Here is a 14360-nt window from a genome sequence, read left to right on the forward strand (position 1 = left end):
TTTGACGTTTGTTGTAACAATTTAAACTGTATTTTTATCTTTTACAGACAAGTGCCACATCCTGCAGCCAGTGCACACAGATAAAACTCATCTGGCGAACAGGCACAGAAAAACCTCAAAATAACAAGTCTTTAGGACCAAGAGTCCTTATGACTGGTGAGTAACAGAGTGAGAGAGCAGAGAGAGGGAGAGAGAGGGAGAGAGAGGGGTTGTCGTCAGCGGGAGCTGCAGCAGCATCAGCATCACCGCAACTTGGAGAAACAGACTCCACTGTCCAGAGAAGAACACGCGTCTCTCTCTGTGCGACTTTATCAACAGCTGCGCTTCATGAGCCGGTTCGTGACTTTCTTCGGCGGATTCATGAGGACCTAAAGGTGCCTAAAAGTGCACGGACTCTCTGTGGAGCTGCGCCAAAAAAAAGGGGAGAGCCATGGATTATATAAAAAGCCACAATACATGCCTCTCCATCGTCATTTTGATAAGTAAGTATGAGAATTTCACTCAGCTCGCGTCAGCTTCTGTTTTAAGCCAAACTTCAACTTTTCCCTCGTTTGCTCCTCCGTTTATGACTTTTTCCTGCACACGGAGAGTGAATCAATGTTCCCCGACAGGGAGTGAAATGAATGATCTGCTGCAGTTGTGTCGCGCCGTTGCGCACACCGTGCCACTCACAGGTTGGATTTGGTCCAGTATTTAGACTGAGCCTGTTGCAGTTTGGTTTCATATCTCTGACTGCCTGGAACAACTCTCTCTCTTTCTCTCTCTCTCTCTCTCTCTCATTTCCACGCACACATCCAAATGTGTTTTCACGTCCACTCTGATAATCAGTCGAGCTGTCCTAGTCTCTTGAGGCACACTTGAGGGAATTAGATTTACATTCATTTACACAGTGGTACCACAACAAGACTTGGCACCAAATGGGCTCTGCATCTGCTCTCATTATTATAAGTGGGTTTGCACTTACAGAGTAATATATACTGTGAGTCACAGTGTTTATATACACTAAATTAATCAGGAAATGATTACAATTGCCTTTAAAGACAAAATTAAGATATTCTGTAATATCTTTAAAACCTTTTTTATGTTTTAGTTTCTAACCTAGCTGAATGGTTTAACTGTCCACATGCTCATCATCAAGTTTTTTTTTCCTTCTCTTGCATGAAATCTAAATTACTTGAGTGCATCTTTTATTTGTGTCATTTGCTAATCAGTGCTGAGCAGGCTTAATGCTTTATGAATGGAGTGAGTGTTGAAGACCAGCAGAGTTACTATATGTCATCGGGGCACAGAAATTATGATGAGCTCACTTCCGCTAGAGCTGGTTTTATTAATGTCACTATGATTTCATTCGGTTTTAAATGTTTCCATGCAGCACATTAGTTCACACATATTAAATCCAGATTGGAATCACGTGTTCATTCTGTATTCTGAATTTTTATACATGTATTAGTTTCTCTAGAAATGACTGGATAGATTTAGATGTAGTTTATACTGTTCTATGCAAGGATTGCAAGTATACTCCTATAAATAGAATTTGTAAGATATATATTATATATATATATATATATGAGTGTGTGTGTGTGTGTGTGTAACAACTTATATGATTAGAATTTATCTGAAGAGTGGTGCCGGATGATCTATCTATTTGCAATCACAATGCAAGCTTGTGCAATTATATTGTATAATCACAGTACGCTGCGGTTTAATTAAATATGTGCGTGTGTGAACGTAACAGCTATTCTCCATCTGTGTGCAGTTTGCCTATTATCTACACCACTAATAAAGACATGACCAGTCAGTCTCTGTAGGCCTCAGCAGTCTCCGAGTGATTGGCACCATGACTATCTGGTGTGCAGAGTGCAGACCAGATGGAGATGGATACCAGTGAGCATACCAGTATTGAACTGGTGCCCAAAACAAAACAAATGCGACCTGTATTTCAGATTCCAGCTTAAAGGTACCCATTACACATTGGGGTGGGTGAAAACACAGGACCTGACATTTGATGTCAGTGAGAAAGTTTTTTTAATCCATGACCACTGCACAACATAAAGCATGCAGTAATTACTGTAACCATGACAACAACGCTACTTTTACCTGGGAATACTTGTTTTAATCCCTTTTACTGAGGCTAACCAAGTTGTTTTTGCATCTCAACTAAACAGTAACTTGCCCAAAAACTTGGACTGCATATTTATGATTATGTTTCCATGACAGTGAAGGTACCGCCACAGGGTTGCATTGTCGTGTGAGTTATTTCAACTTACTTTGCTGAAATATGTGTTTCCAATAAACATACGTCAGCAGTTACAATTTTCACAACACATGGTTGGCACAACCAATCGGTTTCTTTCTTTCAGTTTCTAAAAAGCCCACGTGGTTAACAAGGAAGTTTCTAGAAAGTAGACACTGAGTCCTTCTTTGATTTGGCTCTTTATAGCCATTGGGCATGACGCCAGTGAGAGCTGAAACAATGTCTGATGGGTCAGCTTCTGGCCTGAGAAAATGGATTTTGAATGTCAGTTATAAATACGATGTTTCCAAATGAAGTTTGTTTTGTAAATTATTCCGTTATTCATACCAACATGCTTGTCTTTGCTACAGTCCAAGACCCTGAACGTTTCTGAATAGCTGCTTTGTACTAATGTAGTTTGTTGTAAAAAATATATAATAATAATGTTGCTTCTTGTGGTTTGTTTCAGCCTTTCCTTCACGCGTCTTCCTTTTCCCAGTAGTGAGTGCTTGCTCTTTGGTTGCACTACAGGCATAATGAAAACATTACACGAATCTACAGCTATAACTTTAAGAAGCCAGGTGTAGTTCTAACAGGTTGTACAGGTCGATGTGCAGTAGAAACACATGCAGTAGATGTCCACGTCGCTGTTTGACGCACTTAGCTTTTCCTTCCTCCTCTTTCAGCAGCTCTAAGCCAAATGCCAAGTTGCATCTTCTAAAATGGCACAGAGGGGAACACGAACAAAATGCAACTTTGCCATTAGTTTTTAAGACAGAGTGCTTCTTTTCACACTTGAGTCATGCCATCCCTCCCACCAACTGGGCTTCAGGACAACACATCACAGTGGTTCGTATAATAACTGCAGAATCCGGTGTAGTTTTGATTGTTGATTGAACAGCGGTCAGTCTCAAACAGCATTGTGTGTAACGACGTGTACAAGTGTGGGCAGCATTAATGATCCCTCTCAAATAATCATCTGTTTATTTTGCACCTCTCAGTCCCCATGTGTCTCTATGAATGTTAAAAAAACATAGACGAGTCTGCCTCGCACTTAATCAGCAGAGTTTGAATCTCATTACTGCTGGCAGCGCACACTAAATATCAGACACTCACACACACACATGCATGCTCACACAGCAAGTCAGCCCATCACTTGAGTGATTCATTAGAGTTCGTCCACCACATTTATGTTTTGTTTCATGTCTTTTAATTCAGATTAATCCTCTGGGTTGAATTGAGATATGACATTTATTCAAAGCTGAGCTTGTTTTTGGAAATCAAAAAGGCACATTAAATGTTGACTATATGTTCACCTGAGAGGAGAACGGTTAAGGGGTGAATTGATTAGTTTGGGTCTCAAACACGGGAATTAGGTGTCGTTTTAACTCAGGTTGTGTGTATACGATCACTGAGTTCAGCCTTTTCTCTGAAGATTCTCTTACTTTTCCCTGAAAGGTTTCTTATTTCCTTAGTCTGCCTTCCTGGCAGGCTTACAAAAAAGACCTCATGGTTTGGAACTGCTTCTATCTTTGGGTTTATTGCTCTCCACTTTCTGAACCAGAAACAGAGGAGAGTGTTTCCTCTTGCGCCCTTGTAGTAAAACCGTTGGATGAGAGTTGAGCGTCTGTTGCTCAGGTGTAGGTAGAGTGTAATGGTGTATCCACAGCTAGCTAAAAGAGAGGGAAATGGCAGATCAAAGCTGTGCCGCAGGGCCGTCTCTCTGCTGGCTGGATAACAGACAGATGAGCAGCCAGCTGTGGGGCTCTCACGTTCAAGGACGGCCATGGCTAGGCAAAACCAGTCAGATGTTGTTCTTATCAACAAAAGCAGTGAAAACAAGTGATATGGATAAAAATAGGCAAGAGAGACACAGTTTAAAGATAAAACGACAAGATGACCGCTGGCAAGAAATTCAAAACGAGAGCGATATGTTAGACTTGGCAAATATTAAAAGTACATTTTGTATTTTTTCTTGAGGCAAAAAATTGAAGTCACTACAAACAGACAGCAAATTACTATAAAATGTCAGGAAAAGTGTAAAACACCCATTATCGTTTCTAAGAGCCCTGATGTCTTTAATTGACTTGTTTTGTCCAGAACAACCCAAAGCACCCCCAAAACATTGAATTTGCCATCACACAAATCGTCACCTTTAAAAAGCCGGAACAGTTTTCTTCTTTCTATTCACTGATTGATATATTGACGACTTGTTTCAGCTCCAGTGCTAATAATTCATGCTGTGTTTCAAGGATTCAAAGTTGGAGGTGGCACACATAACACTTTTTTACAGATGTGGCACCAATGTTGTATCTGTTCTGTCTGGTCTCACGTGTTCTGTGAGTGTGATATTGAAAGGAAACTACATGTGTTGGTTGAAAGATTGATCTTGATTATATGCCATAACATTTTTACTGACTGTCATTAGTGGAGATTTAAGTGATGTTTTAATAACACATAAAATCCTGTGACTTCATTAAAAGGCTTTTTGTAATGCTTTCACATTTTCAGTGATTTATTTTTGTGAAAAATGTCAAAGACATACTGAAATGTGAGGATTTGATGTCTTTATTTGTCAAATATTAGTTTCAGTTGAGATTTAGATTTAAGTCTTTTGGAGATTAAAGAGTCTGAGAATCTGAACTTACATGTGGTGAGGAATTGCTTTGGAGTGACTTATTGAATGAAAACAGGCCCCTGTGAGAAGAAGGACATGGAAAAAAAACCCCCACAACAACGCAGGATTCGATGTCACAGACTAAAGGTCACATGTTGATTTATTATGGGACAATTTTGTTTTACAGCATTCTGGTCGATTTGGGTACAGTTTGCACCATCACACATCGGTGTCGTGACTCCTTTCCACCAAATGAAGGTGGAGCGTTGAGAATAATAAAATTTCAGAATAGATTTTTGAGTCTGTGGTGGAGAATAAACAGCCAAACCAGTGACACACCCAGGCTGCAGTTACTCTTGATGTTTGTCTATTAGGAAAATCATAAACAAGGTGATTTTTTCCTACTCTTTGGCTCATATACGTTTTTTTGTTCAAACAGACAAAAAGCATTTTGGTACCAGGAGGCATTTAATATACTTAACCTTGTGTATTTCATGAAACATTGCTTTAGCACACAGTCAAAAGATTTCAGTCTTCATTCACCAGGCACCACACATTCATTCAAGTCCACTAAATCAATGCAGTGAGTCATACAGGAGACGGCTCTGGCTCTGATTGGTAGCAGTGATGTTCTGGCTTAATTGATATCTCAGTGCTGAAGCGAGTATGAGTGCGGTGTGCGCACACTTTTCACAGACAGTGCTGTTTGATCTCGGTGGAGGAAGGTCAGCTCACCAGCCCATTCATGCTGAGTGGGAGTTGGACTTTGTGGCTGGAGATGAGAAGGGTAGCTTCAGTCCCTTTAGAGATGATGTTATCCAGACAGATGTCAGGGCAGCTGCAGTATAGACAGGGTGCATCAAATGTCAGCAGTGCTGTCACTAATACTGAAATGTTTTCACATGCACTACTCACACTCATACAGTAACTACCTGTATTACAGTTTACTAATGTGTTGGCTGTGTTTATGTGTCGGCCTTTTTGATCATTGGTAAATTGGTCATTGGTTATGTCACATGAGTTGTGTTTCCATGTAAGCTAACTTGTCCCACGTCACCTTGAATTTCTTATCATCTTGTATGCTGCCTTTTATCTTTAGTCACATCTGATTGACAAAAACAATGAAAAGATTTAGAAGAAACTGATACTGGTACACGATGCTAGTTAACTGAAGCCAAGCTGCAACCAATTAAATCATAAATTGAGTTATGGGCCTTAATTCTTTTGGGAATACCAAAAGCCTGATTCACTGCGCATGAATGGGTCTTCACAAGTGTGTGTGTGGATGCAGATAAACACATCTTGCTCTTATTGAAAGTATGATATAATGGAGATTCTTCTCTACAATGATTGAACCTGTTGGCCTCAGTTTTCCTTGATGCAGAGCTGATGTGTGGAATAAATACGGAGAAGGAAGAATTTTTACAAGCATAGATGAATTCACGGTTTGCCATGTGCTTGATTTAATGTAATGGACAGTGTGAACTGATGGACCGGTGCAGTATTCATGTATGAGTCAGAGGAAGTTATTTTCATGCTATTTATTCTCCTCAAGTTACTTATGATGGGGCCAGTACTCGTAAAGCCATTAGACACATGACGTCACATAACGTGTTGTTTTCAAGCTGTGAAAGGTGTAACTTAAAAAGTAAAATAAGTGTGATTTTTCGTTCAAAACTGTGGCTCTGATGTGCTTAAACTTTTAAAGCTGTTGTATGTCATCATTCAAACTGGTGTGAGTAATTATCATTCATAGTTTCTTATAAAATTCGGCACTTTTTGTGGTGAGTAAACCCCGTAGTTACATAAGAGGAGGCCTGAAGGAAATAAACACAAGGACAAATAAGGAAACTCCAGATTAAATGTTTTTATCATGGTTCATATGATTTTTTGTGTTTACAGTACTTTAAACAGCATTTAGACCTGTTGGGACTTTGCTACAAAAATATGTGATGAACACAATTTTAATTTTTTTATAATATATTTATTATTTAGATTTTTGGCAGAGCCTTAGACTCTAACGGCAGCATGACTGAGGCTGATGCAGATCCTGGCAGAGTGCTCTGCAGTAATTTTTTCTGAGCCTGCCCTAGTGAGGAATCCAAATGTCATTTTGTTGACAGATACCAGATTTTTTAGGGAACCATAAACCACCAAACCAAATATTTTCTTGTCTTTTTTACCATGAAGTATAATGAATATTTAACAGGAGTTTGGATTGAAGTGTTTTACTAGTTATTTTCATAACCAATATTTTTATAATCAGAGTTTATGCTTTGATACTTTTGATTAAATTGCATTCGAGTGAAAGAAAGGAAAACATAAATCTAGCTTTTTTTTCCTGATGGCAGTTGTGGTCTGCCAGGTTGGAGGTTTTGTTTGTGCATCACTCAATTATTTTATTTACTGTTGGCTGAAAATAACCCAATTAGACTTGAAGTCTAAAATAAGTCTACCTCACTGAAATAGTCAGTGAGGTAGGATATTAAAACCTCAAGCACACGCTGAGCAGAAACAGGTGACGTGAAGGTTCAATAAGTCTGATATCTAAATAGCTGTGGTCACAACCTTGAGCAGAAGCTCAGCTTTTGCTTCATTTTCCAGTAGTAACGAAGGCCTGTCAGCAGTTGTTTCCAAGATGCATAAATGTTTATTCTTTCATTTGCCTGCATGAAACCTCTGAGCACATTAAGGCCAATTTGAGGGCCCTGGGAGAGTTTTGAGATTTCCTCTACGTGTCTAATACCCCTGTTTTCTAATGACCTTGCAGGTGACTGACTGCTAAAATTAGACTAAAAAAGTTGATTTATGGTCCAGAGTCATGCTGGTATGTGCAAATGGTTTCAAAATACAGTGTGCATGTGTGCGTCTAGAGCTTAATAGATGAGGTTTAGGAAGGTGATAGGAGTGTTTGCTTTCTTTGGACAGGGCCTCTGAGACAAGGGAACAAATGTGTTTTGCAGTGTTTGACAGGCTGGTGAGAGATGAAATTCAACAATTATGTGTTTAGAGTTTAGATTTCAGGTTTAGTTGAACTCTAAATCGTTTTTGAAAAATAAACCCTGAGCTGAAACGGTTACACTAATATTTTTCTAAATCTCACTTATCACTTCAAATACCAGCATAAACAAACAGTCTCTGTCTGGGAGGAAGACTGATTCCTCCTAATTAATTACACGAATGGAGGTACAAGTTGAATACGTGGAAGAGGTGTTATTCATCTATGCTGAAACATATGCAAATATGTTTTTAGACGTCTGTTGGATGTTGTACCGGGATGAAAAATCTCTAGTCTAACAATGATTAAAAAAAGTCTAGTTAAGTTCAGATTTTCAAACTACTAAGCAAATTAAAGTGCAGAGATGGACAAAGCTTGTTTGTATTGGTCTTTTTGTAACATCTGGAACTGAATCTAATATGAACTAACTCACTTATAACTAATACCTTGCAGTATCCATGCACGAGAATTGAGTTAGATCACTGTGAACTTTATTGATCCCAGAGAAAAGTGGATTTAGGCCGCATTATTACTGTGACATAGAAGACACAGAATTAAGTGCAGAAACGGTTGCGAACCTTCAGTTTACCAAATTGTTTATTCAGTACAAGTGGCTGCTGGAAAAGGGGATTATTATATGTTCCTGCAACTCTTTTTATTCCCAGTAATGTATTGGTGAATGTGATCTCCCAATAATATTAATAATAATAATAAAAAGAATATTAAGGTATTAAAACTATGCATTAAATAGATTCATGTATTTGTGATTGTCGTTTCATTAACTCTAGGTTTGGGAGTGCAGGTCAGATAAAATAAGCAAGACGTGATTATAGGGACATATATAATATTAAAATTTGTTTGATGATCTTTAAGTGTGACAAGAATATCAGGAAGGGGCAGATACCATAGAAATATATACAACATACATTTAAAATAATTTTTCCAGTGAACGATAAGGTGACACTCTCCTAGCAGTGTCATTTCTCAAGTTGAATTCTTCAAACTGTCACTGTGAGGGCTTGCTTTGTAGAGATCAGCGTAATGAGGCTTCATCTTTTTTTTATTTTATTCTCCACTTCCTGCCAAAAGACATCTTGAAAATCAGATACTTTAATTTTAAGTAGATCCACATGCACAATTTTATTTCACTTCAGTACCATTGTGCATATCCAGGAGTTGCTGGATATTTTTTGCAGTGCAGTTATTTTTTACTGAAGGTTAGATTAGGAGATCAATACTACTGTCATGTCTTGACATATGATCAAGTGACCACCCTGTAGCAGTTCTGACTCTTTTCTGTTGGAAACAAAATGGAAGGATGGAGGGTGACGTTATTGTGGAGCCACACAATCCACTAAGTGAGGAGCACGGTGGGTGAGTGAACAAAAGGTTGCACTTTAACAAGGGAGACTGTCAGTCTGCAACTGACCTCAGTCTTTCTCTATAACCTTGCCCAAATGATTATTATTGTAACTACAATGAAAGTCCCTTAATCTTAGTGAAGTAGTAATAGTGTAAGTGGTAGTTTTACCCCAGAACACTCACCATAAATTCTATCTTTCTTCTTGTTTTGCCTAAAACTATCCAAACTTCAATAAAAGTTTTAATTTATCATAAAAAGTTGAGAACATTGAACAGATTGCAGGCCAAATGTCACGGTGTCGCTTCTGTAAGCTGTTCTTGGAGTGCTTTTTCAAAATCAACGTACCAGCACCTGCAGAGCTCACCAATTAAAATATCAGGTTATTTTTTAATTCCAAATGATAATTGCAGATAACAGGAGTGACTGAATTTCAGCAAATTCTTTTAACTAATTATACATTTCCTTTGCTTCAGGACATCTCCTGCTGTGTCTATTGTGTATGTGCGTGTTGGTGTGCAGGCTTGTGTGCACCCAAGAATGCAAGTGGCGAGACCCCTCTCTGACATTTTTCTTTGGACTTTTCTGTTCTTTCTGATGATTTTCTTATTCATCCAATGGCTTGAAAGGCTTGAAACATCATAATCTTAGGTGCAGTGTGAGTCATAACTCATCGGATATTCAGGCAAGTCCAGTTGCCAAGTAGTGGCATAAAGCCTCCTCTGTCACTTTTCAGACAGCTCGTTGACTTTATGTCTGTGGCAACTTTACAAACTTCTGCTTAGCTTTTGACTTAGTGACAAACACAACAGTAGGCCCGTCTTTTTCTGATGCAACGCTTGAATCATGCTGTACACTCTCCCTGCCAGAGTGAATGTTTTATGGGTCAGAGTTTTGTATCATTTTACTATTTATCTAGTTAGTTTTGCCTTTTTGCTTATTGGAGTGTTCTGAAGCACCCTTGTATGTGTTTGTAACTATACACTTCGCTCAATCACACAAATTACCTGTGTTAACAGGGATACATTATAATTTATGTGTAATTCAAGACAATATGTGCTTTTATTATTTGAAAATGTGTGAGTCAGTGGTGGATATGATGGGATCATGACTTTGTTAAACAAACTGAGAGATAGATTAAACTTCACTCTGCAGATGATGACTACACACCATGGAAATGAATCCTTGGTCTCCTTATTATCCTTCTTTAATAATTAGAATTGTTTTAATTGTTTTTGCATATCTACACTTTCACTATGTGCGAATGGTAAAACTCTACAAACATTCAGGATGCATTGTAATTACCTGTGTGTGCCCCTGAAAATGATTGTAGCTGTAGCAGACACATAAGGCTGCATGGGCCTAGTGCATGCCTCTCAGATTTAACTCTGCATTGTACTAGTTTTGTTGGTGATTGGGTCAGTGGTCAGAGGGAACCCTGACCAAAAACTCAAAATTATCAGCATATTCATGAAGACCACAACAATGTAAAATCAGGGAGAACTCTGAAAGTACTCAGTTGTGCAGGTTTCAATAGCCTTCCTGTGTGCTGCTGTAGATTTGTCCACATCTCCAACGAGTATCAGATCAGTATCTTTTATTAGTATCAGTGTCCTTTACAAACATCTCATCTACAGTTGAGGCTACATTTGTTGCTTCTAGCATAATTCAGATGACTAAACTGGTGTCAGTTAAGTTGCAATAGTGTAACCTATTCAACAGGAGGGCAACAACAAGATGATAAACTTCATTGCGAACCTTTTTATCACTGCGGCTTTTAGTTCAGCATAAATGTAGATTCTCACTCTTGTATTTGCAGCTTGCCACTTCTATGAGCACAGGAAAAACACTTTATAAAGTTCTGAAACAATGCAAGAATATCATGAATTTAAAGCTTATTAATATACTGCTCCTAAAGAACTCCTCAGGCTGCAGCGTGACTGGGTTATTTCCTTTTATAAACAGTCAATAGTTACACAGCAATATTTTAAAAAGCTTTGTAAACAGACCTAGATATCTTTGTTGTCACACATTTCACTGTGGTGTGAACTAAAGCCTCCAAGGGCAAAGTAATACACGAGATGGTGGAAGATTGCTGGGAGATGGAGAGGAGATTGCTCAGGTCTATCAGTTGCAAAGTGGCTCCCACTATTTTACTGCAGCTTCTGTGAGAGAACCACATCAGATGAGATGACTTTCTTGAGCTGCTCAGGATCAACAACTTCCACTACAAAGCCACTATCTTGAGATTAACAAACTACAACCAGCAGAAGCTTTCAGCCTCTTCAACACTCACTACTTCAACACAATCTTAGAAACTAACACAAAACAGCTTCTGCTTCTACAGTACAGCCAGCATCCTGGACTGTCATCAAACTAACCAGCAAAATAACTTCTTGCTACTAATCAGGCAGATTATTCCCTCTGTTTTCATTTCACCTGTTTAATAAAAGATTGAATTTTGAAATTGACACTGGAAGGAAAAGCCAAAAAGGGAGTTTGAGGCAATAAAATGAAGATGTGAGAATCTATCCATGGCAGCTTTTATCCTATAATTACCAGGGAATGACCACGGTGCCATTTAGATTTATAAGCCTGTCATGCTCTCATTATCACAATTAACTTCTTTTAATAAACTGCCTTTAATAATTTGATTTGTCCTGCTTGACCTGTTTGACCTTGCCCTACAGACATTAGAGAACAGTATTGTGAGTGTTCACAGGTCAAGAGGTTAACATTTAATAACCCACTGGGATACGAACATTTCTCTCTAGTGGTCATGCTAGTTTGCATGTTGAATGGCATGTCACATGTAAAGTCCCCTCCCTCTTAGTCATCTTCAAGCAGCCATGACTTTCCCCAAAATAAGCCTGTGTCCGTTGGCTCTTTGCGGTCAGTCAGTAGTGACACTATTTCTGGATCAACTTCGTGGTTCATACATTGATGTATCTATTCTGAGAATCATATGTCATTTTCAGGGTTGCAGTTTGGGGATTGAAGCCCCAGCACGCAGTGGGCCGAGGAAGGGTTCTGTCCTAATGAATAAATAACAAAAAAACAAAGACTCAGTGGGTGCTTGAATGTTGACATTCTGCCATGTTTATTGTAACACATTTATATCAAATGCAAAATATTGTACATCCTCTATCTGCTATAGCTACAGACTCTTTAGTCCTGTATATGACTTCCCCTTGTAATGTCTATCAGTATTGTAACCTCTTGTCTCTCTGTCTTTTCTCAGTCAGCTGTACCTGTCACGCTCTATTGGACAGATTTCTGGTGGAGAACTTCTCAGATGACCCTCATCACCTGGACTCTGAAAATGACAGCCAAAGTGAGACTTGTGAAGTAACTCATGAACCAGCACACAAACAGAAAATAAATATTCCTATAATCATCTATGTCATTAGTATAATTATGATTACATGCAGCAACTTAAGCAATCAGCAATCTGAGTGAATATTGGCTTGACTGGAAATTGGAAACAAGTCAAGGGAAGGAAGCTTTAAGAGTGTGTAGTTCATACACAGCACCTGAAAAGATATTTTTAAAGGTCAACAATGAAAATTATACACAAGACATTTGACCTTTGAGGAACAGAAAACTACTCATTATGAAGTTCAGATGGTAGTTTGACTCAGTTTGCAACAACATTGTGAGATTGTCAAACTGAAAGAAGTGGCTGCATGTTGACAACAGAAAAGCTGTGTGGAAACAAAAAAAAAAAAAAACAACCCGCCACATTTTTAGTTAATTTGAAATCAAATTAAGCTTATTTCTAGTCAATCTATAACAGAAATACAAATGTCACATAGGGCAACCAGCCATGATGAGACATCATGAGACATTCCCCTCCAGTGTCACATGATGTCTCAAACATCTCCTCCTTTCTCATCCTGTTTATTAAGTCCCACCACAGACAGACACACAATCAGGCTGTCTGTTTGGATGCTGACTGAATTGCGTAACTAAATTTAATTTAGTTAATTTAAATTTAGACGAAATTTGAGCCATGTGCCAACAAAGGCGTTTTTAAAACCATTATTTAGCACTGATAGATGAACACTGTTGATGTTTCTTTTCCCATTAACTAGTGCACGTAACAGCATCTTGTAGTTGCAAAAAAAAAAAGAAAAGTGTAATAAACAAGACCAAAAAATGCTGCCGCTGTCTGAGCTGATTTAACATGGACTGAGGCGAAGTGGGAAACTGGACTGATTAAAAAATGTTGATCCAAAAAACCACCTCCCTTTAATTAGGCAAATAGGTAAGAACCTCCCACTGAATAATTATTGCATGGATGATTACTTTTCAGCTGGCAACACGTTATTTAACTCTAACTGATGCAGTGAGTAGCTTCTCTTTTTTTAAAAACCATGTCGGAAGACACATCCTGTGGTCGTGGAAAAGATGTCAGTCTGTTTCAGAAGATTCAAATTATGAATCAAGCAAATAGGATGATTGATGAATCTACTGAAACTGGGTTAAGAACTGTCCAATGGAAGAAGGTCATGTGGTCTGATGAGTCCAGATTTACCATGTTCCAGAGTGATGGGTGCATCAGGGTAAGAAGAGAGGCAGGTGCCTACCATACAAGCCTGTGGGGGCAGTGCTATGATCTGGGGTTGCTGCAGATGGTTACAGTAGGTCTAGGTTCAGCATCCCATCATCAAGACAAGATCTTGGCGAAAAAATTAATGCATCACTGAACGGGAATGAATGTGTTGACATTGCAGAAACTTATCAGAATGATGCCACAACAAATGCGTGCTGTAACCAAAGCTAAAGGTGGTCCAACCAAATATTAGTGTGTGTGACTTTTTTTTTATTTGGACAGGCAGTCTATTTAGTGTATAACATAATACTTGTCTTTCTGTCTTGCAGTTATTTCCTGTGACTTTGAGTCTCTGTGCCTCTGGACTTTATCAAATCACAGCGACCACAGTGACTGGTCAGTGGTGTCACCACAGCAACCGCAAAGTGCACAGGCTGGGATGGTTCCTATGACTGATCACTCAGTGGGAAGCTCTGATGGTAAGAGACTCTCTGAGGAGAAACTAAATGAGTGCTTCAGAACACTGCTCATGCTTTCTTCATCTGTGAAACATATTTGGAGTGTGGAAAATCCAGTAATTGATTTTTATACTTCTGT

At 38.7% G+C, this 14360-nt stretch overlaps 1 protein-coding gene across 3 annotated transcripts in view; it reads left to right on the forward strand.

The window, feature by feature from the left end:
- Positions 1-252: 252 nt before the first annotated feature.
- ltk (leukocyte receptor tyrosine kinase) overlaps positions 253-14360 on the forward strand; it is a 38013-nt gene continuing 23905 nt past the window's right edge. For all 3 annotated transcript variants that reach the window (XM_026339691.1, XM_026339693.1, XM_026339692.1), the window contains exons 1-3: positions 253-482; positions 12450-12542; positions 14093-14242. In XM_026339691.1, coding sequence (XP_026195476.1) covers positions 431-482; positions 12450-12542; positions 14093-14242 — 295 coding nt within the window. In that variant the 5' untranslated portion in view covers positions 253-430. The remainder of the gene's footprint in view (positions 483-12449; positions 12543-14092; positions 14243-14360) is intronic.

This window comes from Anabas testudineus, chromosome 22, assembly GCF_900324465.2.
Source record: "Anabas testudineus chromosome 22, fAnaTes1.2, whole genome shotgun sequence".
Taxonomy (NCBI): Eukaryota; Metazoa; Chordata; class Actinopteri; order Anabantiformes; family Anabantidae; genus Anabas; species Anabas testudineus.